The sequence below is a fragment of the Alligator sinensis genome, unplaced genomic scaffold (assembly GCF_000455745.1).
Source record: "Alligator sinensis unplaced genomic scaffold, ASM45574v1 scaffold1273_1, whole genome shotgun sequence".
Lineage (NCBI taxonomy): Eukaryota > Metazoa > Chordata > Crocodylia > Alligatoridae > Alligator > Alligator sinensis.
In genome coordinates this window covers 851,356-859,533 of record NW_005842653.1, presented here as the reverse complement: position 1 = coordinate 859,533, position 8,178 = coordinate 851,356, and the positions used below count along the sequence as shown (strand labels likewise).

The 8,178-nt window shown below is 46.5% G+C and overlaps 1 protein-coding gene across 5 annotated transcripts in view; it reads right to left on the bottom strand.

Moving 5' to 3' along the window:
• Window positions 1–8,172, bottom strand: part of LOC102370824 (NCK-interacting protein with SH3 domain-like) — a 69,933-nt gene extending 61,761 nt beyond the window's left edge. For all 5 annotated transcript variants that reach the window (XR_003096244.1, XM_006033698.3, XM_025215574.1 and 2 more), the window contains exon 1: window positions 7,985–8,172. Coding sequence is in view for 4 of the 5 variants with exons in the window: in XM_006033698.3 (XP_006033760.2) it covers window positions 7,985–8,155 (171 nt within the window). In the remaining variant the exon portion in view is untranslated. The remainder of the gene's footprint in view (window positions 1–7,984) is intronic.
• Window positions 8,173–8,178: the final 6 nt, after the last annotated feature.

Sequence of the window (8,178 nt, the reverse complement as noted above, 5' to 3'; positions counted from 1 at the left end):
AGCCAATCTTAGCACTCAAAAAAAAAAAAAAAAAAAAAGGCTAAAGATCATTAGCATCTTTCTTCTCTAATCATTCTAAATTATGAAACATCCCAGAACTTCTGGCGAAAATATCCAGTCTTTAGCTACAGTAATTAGAACTGGTTACAATTCCCCTGACTGAGTAATTTAGTTTCAAGAGTAAAATTTCCTCTCCAAGCATTAGCAGCCCTGATGTGATACCATCACTGCTGCTCTGACAACCTGAAGAAAAATGCCTCTTTTCCTCTCAGTTTCTGGTAAGTGCTGAAAAGTGCAGCCTCAGCTGTAAATCACTACCAGCTGCTTATTCTCAAAAATAAATCTTTATTTTTAGCATAAGTGCCTATTCAGGACCTGTGTGAATGTCCCGATTAGGCACTCACACCCATTAAAAAGCCTGTCACATCTCAAACTGGCGCCACCAGAAGCGATTTGAGTTCCACAGAAATTTCCCTGATTTTAACAACAGATTGCACTAATACATTTATCTGAAATGCTCGAGTGCAAGGAGGCCATAAGGGAGGCTCTGCCCATTTGACGGGAACACTGCACCATACACACATGGTGAAACCCAGAACCCACTGAGGTCAATGGCAAAATTCATATTGGTTTCATGGGACAAAACAGGGGGAATTTCCCCATGGGTTTAGTTCCTAAGTGACCGTGTAGAACAGTGGCTCTCGATCTTGTTGGGCCATTACCCAATTCCAGGGAGCGCTCATAACCCAACTTTTAATCAGGTTGCAATAGTGCACAATCCAAGCCTGTCTGAAGTAACAGTGCCTCTGGGGCCCACAATCCCACTCATAAATCCCATGGTCTTGGTCAGGATATGGCACCCAGTTGGGGAACTGCTGGTTTAAAGCCTTTATAGAAGAGCATTCTCTCAAATGCTTGTGCCTCAATGACTGACTTGCCCTGGAAGCAAGTAGCCAGTACTTCCTTCCTCAAAAATAGTAGGCCCCAAACCCAGCTCGGGGTCTACTGTGCAACACTACATTTTTCTAATGCCTACAATTTCATGTTCCTCTTGCTGTCACTCTGCCTTCCTTCTGCACGTGTTCTTCAATCACTTGTCATCTCATCCATCTGAGTAGGGCTTTTGGGACAGACACTGTCTTAAGATGGTACCTAAGCAGAGTATCAATCCTGTCACAGACATTAATACTGCCAATTATGAGGACAAGGAATTCCCTTCTGCTGGGGAACAGCACAAAATCTGAATTCTGATCATCTTTGCTGGTAGTAGAAAGTACTGGTAGCTATGTCGTCCTCTCCTGGGAATATGAACAAACCAGGCCTGTTGTAAAACATCTGCCTCCATCCCAGACAGCAAAAGCAAATCTCACAGACAACTCACAGGCTATGTTGCATAGTCTCTTGGTTTCATCACATGCTTATTTATTCTTATATCCAAGACGCTGCTTAACTAAAACCTTGTAGCTGCCTCAGTCCTATCTCCTTTCCAAATAGGCAGCCTAAACTTTTTAATCCTCTGTCAAACACAATCACTGTCCTACCCCAACTGCTGTTGCTTTTCTCTGAACCTTTGGAAGATTGGAGACCCAAACTAAATGTAACATTTGAGGTAAGGATGTGTCAAATGCTTCTGATAATGCTATTACAGCAATTTCTATGGTCTTTTCTATTCACTTAATATAGCCCTCTAGCTTATTTAGCACTTTGGGGAAAGCTGTGTAATAGAATAAATGGCTCCCAATTTAGAAAGAAATGTCTCCACTTCAATCGGCCACTTATTTTTGATAAATCCCAATCCATCAACAGGAGGCCAGTGTTTTATGACTGTCATGCTCTCCTCAAAGTATAATATAATATTAATACTGTAGGGATTTTTTTTAAGGGTTGAATAGGGGCGAGGGCACTCCAAGGCTTGAGCCACAGAGGCAAAGCAAAATTGCATTTTAAAAGTAGTTGGTCACCACCTCAATAGTGCATAAGAGATTACCAGCAGGGTGTAAATAAGTCATAAAGACCCTGAAAGTGAAAACAAGTAGCTCATGTTTGCCATGTCAGAGGGCAGAGCATATGGACAGACAGAAGAAAAAGGGTGACGGGGACAGAATATTGAGCAAGGAAAATGATCTTTACAGAAGCATTCTGGAAGCACCCCTCTGGATATGGATAAGGCAAAACTATCTGTCAAGGCCAGAGAGCAGAACAGTGCAGGCATCAAGATGATGAGAGCTGGGGCAAGAGTTTTAGCTGCATCAAGGCATAGGAAAAGCTGAATTGGAGAGAACAAAGTGGGTGACTTCACAGAGACCACTCAGCTGGGTGTACCTAGTGAGAAGTCAGAGGTGGGGATTAGATCCAGGTTCCAGACCCAAACAACACGCAGAACAACGGTACGAACTGCAATCAAGGAAAGAGCAGGAAGGCAAGTCATAGTTCTGTCTATCAGTCTTGGGCTTGAGCCGACTGCCAGACACAGACCAGACTTTAGAGAAGAGCACAAGAATGGAAGTGAAAAGCATGGAAACAAGCCTACAATCTAGCACTGGGAAAAAGAGAAGACAGGGCTGGACTTACAATAGACATGACATTTTCAATACTTATGGCCTGGAAGTCACAGAAAGACCAAGAGACAGGGAGTTCATGCTGAAAGAAGGCAGGGGGAACACCACACTAGAGATAAAAGACAACAGTGTTTAGTGAAGACCAAGCAAAGTCAATGGGCCTATGGTGAGTGGGAAAAGTCAGCCAGGTGTGCGGGTCAAATGAAGTGGTAAACATGCTTCGCCTGGGGTCAGATGGGAGAGCAACACAGAAGCTACCATCACTGAGAGGGAACAGAGAAGACCATAAGGAGGAGGGCACCCTGGGAGACTAATTTCAAAGGAGAAGATAAACAGGGAGGCACTGGGTGGGCAGCAGGTGAAGCAGAGAAGAGAGGAGAATCAGACACAGCGCTGTGCAGAACAGTCAAAGCTCAGAACATGGCGAGCTTTACATTCTAGACGCACCAAATTGTCAAGAGGCACCCATACCTGGGGTAGGGAGGGCTGCACCCCACTCGGACACTTCAGTCACGTATGCTGGCAGGGGGCTGATGATGGACAGGAGAAAGGAGCTGTAGCCAAGGACAGACGGAATAATGCCACTTGCTACACAGCATCAAGGACCATTGTACAGAAAGATTCTCTCCATCTAAGATTTCCTCTTTAGACTCCACACAGGAAGCTGCAAGAACCTCTCATTTCCTAGTGAAGAAAGGGCTCGGGTAATCCTGCCAGGATTCAAACTTAAGCTTGCCAGGAGTCTAAGGTAGGAGTAGCAAAGATCTGGCCCACAAGGCCTAAACCTTTAAAGACTGGAAGCAAGAACTTGAAACAGGAGTCATATCACCCAGCTTGCAGTGCTTTCAGCAGGTCTTGGACCAACTGGCCCATGTGGTGCACAAGACCAGGTCCAGAGCTGGTGTACATGTAGGACTGGTCCAGGGTACACACTGCACGTGGCCTGATGAGTTTAATTTAAACATTAGGTCAGAAACCTTTAGACCAGGTATCACTGTTCATCCCCTGGGGCTACAGAAGGGGCTACTAAGAAAATGGAGTGGGAGCAGCTTCTCTTTGCTTCACTTGCCAACAAATGGAATGAAGCCTTGCAAACTGCAGTGGGTCAAAACATATGCATTTCTGGTCTCACTGTCTACAATGCTGCCAGTGTTGCTGCCATCGTCCGTGCTGCCGGAAAGCAAGCAGGGCTCTAGCGCTATTGCGGCATAGCCGAAACCTTCGCAGTCTGGAAACCAGAACTTGGAACAACTCCAGATCCCCATTAAGTAATTACATGTCTTACCATTATGATGATAACATATGGGCTATTTAACCCAATGAAAGGACCCTTCTTATTTGCTATGCTCAGCTTTGTCCTCTATTCAGCAACCATTCTCCTAACACAGAATACCCCCCCCTCCCAAGGAAGTTTTTTTTTTTTTTAATTGAATTTTTTACTACTTCATATAAAACTCCAAAAGACCCATCAGCTGCAATAAATGGCTCTGCCTCAGACAGAACACCCAGGCTTCAATATAATCTCCACATTTCTGCCATTCACAAACCACTTAAAAGCCACACCCCAGCCATTTGAGACAAAAAAGCCAAAGCTTTCCGCTTACTGGCACCTTTCCACCTAGTCAGAAACCATGACACTCCCATGCTGATGATTTCACTATGGCAGCTTTTGCCTGGCATGAGCTATTAGCAGCATTTGTCTCTGCTATGCCAATATCTGGAGGCAATTATCTTGTCTGCTGGTACTGGACGCCTCAGTGTTGGGTACACATTCTCACTTGTCTCATCAGCAGCACCTGTTAGCTTCAGAGTTTGTTGCAGTTTTGCTTGCTAACATTGCTGGAGCTCAGGGGCTGCCAGCTCCATTGCTTGAAACCTTATTTGCAGAAGTTTCAAATAGGGCTGAAGCTCCAGAGAGCAACATTCAAGCAAGCAATGTTTTCTCTCCTTGCTCTTGTGCAAAAGCAGGACTGGAGCCTGTATTTCTCTCACATGTTTCTTGCGCACCTATCCAGCTGGTTCCACCCCCCTGAATTTAAGATGAAATTTTTTTTCTCACTAAACAGTCCATAACTGGGAGGTATTTGAGCTTCAGTGACATGCGGTCTCATTAGCTTGTGGGTAAGCTCAGATCTGCTGCATCCTCTACACTTTGCTAAACAACCTCATCCTCACCTAGAACCAGGGCTGGAAAGGCCTTCATGAAGTCTAGTCCAACGCCCTGCTCGAGGCAGGATCATCCCTGTTTAAACCAGTCTAGACAAGTGCTTGTCTGATCCCATTCTGAAAACCTTTGGATACAAACCCTCACACACAACTACCTGGCGCAATGCTCAAAACACTAAAAATGCCCTTTAATTGCCACAATAAAGCAGAGGGACAAGAGCACAGTCAAAGACAAGTAGTAGTTAGTAAAATGCATGCAAGAGAGAAAAGGAATGGGAATGTGTACCCTACTATAGAGGAAGACGAAAACCCCATGCCAGTCTGCCACAAGGTAAAACCCCTTCCTGATCCCAGATGTGGCAAATCAGTGCAACCTTGTGGGGAGCAGCAAGGCCTCTAGGTTTTAGAAGTTAAAACAGGAGCAGCAGTACCCAACTGGATCTCCAAAGGCTGAAGATATGTCCAAAGCAAGTTTGCCTGCTTGTACATTTAATTTGACTCATTTAATGGCAATGCTGTTTAAGATGCTAGCATTCAAGCATTTCTAAATGGAGGACAGCAGCCACCTTGAGACTTCATGGCCGAACACAGTTAGCATGAGAAGTTTAGATGAATACCTGGTACAGGATTGCATGTTCTTTTCAAAGAAGCCAAAGAACAGACTTCCCACTTGTATTAAAAATGAGCTGACTTGCATGAGATAAGAAAGTTTTACTAAGGTTGACAGCACCAGGGTGAATTCACTAGGTCTCTGCAAAGGTTTCCACTTTGATATTAATTTAATTGCCTTATTAAGAGTAACTTCAGATTCTTCTGGGAACCCTTACCAGGAAAGGAGAATAGCTTCTTTGGACTGAGACTATTGAGACACGTTGTTTACCTGGCTGCACCAGTAATGAGTCTGCCGCCTTGTTTTTGCAATAGTGACTCCTGTTGAAGACATGCTCTCTTCCGCCACTCCAAATGCTCCATCACTAACTGTTAGTGGTGTTGTTCTTGCAGTGATCATGGCAACACTAATTACTGCTCCACACATTATCACTAATTATTATTAATATCCTTATTAAACAGCAATGGGATAAAAGCTGTTTGCAGGCTCATCTGGATGCTGCAAGAGACTGTTTAAAGCAACATTTCAGTCAGATAATTTTTCCACCTCCCCCACAAGTCAGATCTACTTGGTTTTGTATGGAATAGCAAACCATGACTCCTGCCAGCTTTGAGAAGCGGATGGGAAAGCACCGAGGCAGTCAGTGCACATTGAGCACTGTAATAACTGCAAACCAGCACAATGAATTCTACTGCCTCAAGTAGCATCAGCACAATCACCTGTCCAGAGCATTTATCGTCAAGAACAGAGGAAGCAGAAAAAGCCCAGATTTATTTCCTACTAAAAGGATTAAAGGGCGATTAAGAAAAATGTATTTCAGCTAAAGGAGAAGGAACATGAATCCCAGAATCCTTTACTACAGTCTCTTTTTTGTCATAAGCCTACTTTATGATGCTTAATATTAATCAAGTGTTACTTTACCCCCAATACTGTATTGTGTTGCAACTGCAAATTATGGTCTGAAAATGCATTGCAGGAAGAACTGGAGGGGACAGGAGGGAAGAGGAGGGAGATGTTTTCAAATGACATTTTCAACTAGAGTAGTAGCTAGGCAGATAAATATAGGAAGGTCCTAAAGGCAAAAGCTACAGCAGAGAAGGTTTTCTCCACTAAGAATGATAAGCCCACAAGGAGGGAGAGTGCAGACATCAGTACCAGAGGTGCAGATGAAAGGACTGCAGAGAGAAATGCAGGCACATATCCAGAGCAAGTCCACATTTGATTTTAAAAACCTACCCTTTTCAATTAGGGCTTTTGCTATTAAACACCTTAAGCCCTCATTCTACAGCAATTACATGCAAGTCAGCCCACTGATGCCAGACTGTTCTCTTGCGCAAAGCTTGAAGGACAGGGTTCTTATTTGAGAACAAAGGTCGTCAGAATAAGAAGCCTGTACAGTTAATAGGCCACTGCAGACTGACACTGTGATGCACCACCAGAGAAGACAGTGTCCTTCCTGCAACACCGAGTGTTCTGAAAGAAATTCAGTCGCACCATTTACAAACAGACCATTCAACCAGAAGACTGGAGACATCTGAAGGAGATCTTCCATGCGCCAGAATAAAAACATTTGTTGAAACTCTGGCATATACTATCTCAGAGACTCCCAAACAGAGAGGCTCACAACATTTGTGCATACTTCTGTGCACAAGTTACCTATGCTGCTTATGGAAGAGGGGGGCAGGGGGTTCCGCCCGCTGATATGGTAGATGCCATTTCAAACCATGGCACTGGGAGAATCACAATCTCAATGCAGCCTAAAAACCTAACCTTGTTTTGTGTATATTTCAGAATCTAGGTTCTCCCCTGAAACGCAGCCACACATCACGCAAGCAGGCTAAAAGCTTTATTCTCTTCCAGCTCGATCATAAATGTAGGGTTCATTCTTGCAGTTGCGACAGCTGAGTGCGCCCTCCTCGCTCTGACTCCTCTGAGAAGCGCAGCGGTTGGTTCCGTCTTGGTGTAATGACAGATGCCGCCAACCCCTCTATAATTATTGTTGCTGCTGTCACAGCTGGTGCGTCTGGCCTTAGCGCTGGGACAGGCCTGTTATTACACTCGCTGTGTTATTCTCAACATGAGAAGAACGGGTGCGATTAGTGCTTGTCCCCCAAGCTTCCTTGCTTACCGCCAACAACGCAGATGGAGCGGTCATGAGCCGTGGACACCCCAGCCATCCACGGAGCGACAGCTCCAGCACAGGGGTACAATGTCTACCACTGTGAAGAGGCAACCCCGACCAACCGCCCACACACAGGCAACAGGCGAGAAGGCCCCACAGCAACATCCACCACCTCCCCCCTTTGCCTCCTACCCCTCAGTCCCGCCCGGCCCCACGGGCAGGGAGCAAGTGCATGACCCCCGGGGAGACTGGAGCTGCCTGACCCCTGACCTCCAAGGTCAAGGGTCAGCCCTCTCCCCAGGCCATGGCCTCGCACCTGCCCCAGCCCAGCACGCGGCTCCACCCCCCCATGACCCCTGACCTCAGCCCAGCCCAAAACGAGGCCCTGCCACCCCATGAGACCCCTGCCCCCACATAACCCCAGCCCAACCCAAAACGAGGCCCTGCCCCCCCCCACGTGCTCCCTGCCCCCGCATGACCTTTGCGCGTTGACCTCAGCCCCGCCCCTGCGTGCCCTTTGCCCCCGACCTGGATGCGCTGCAGATAGGAGGCGGGCACGTAGCCCGTCTCGCCGGAGCCCGCGCGCGTCACGAGCCACCAGTGCTGGTTGCTGCGCTCGAGCAGCAGGAAGGTCTCGCCGGCGGCGAATGGCAGAGAGTTGGGCTCGGCCGAGCGGAAACCGTACAGCGCGCGGTACATGGCGATGGCTGCGGCAGCAGCAG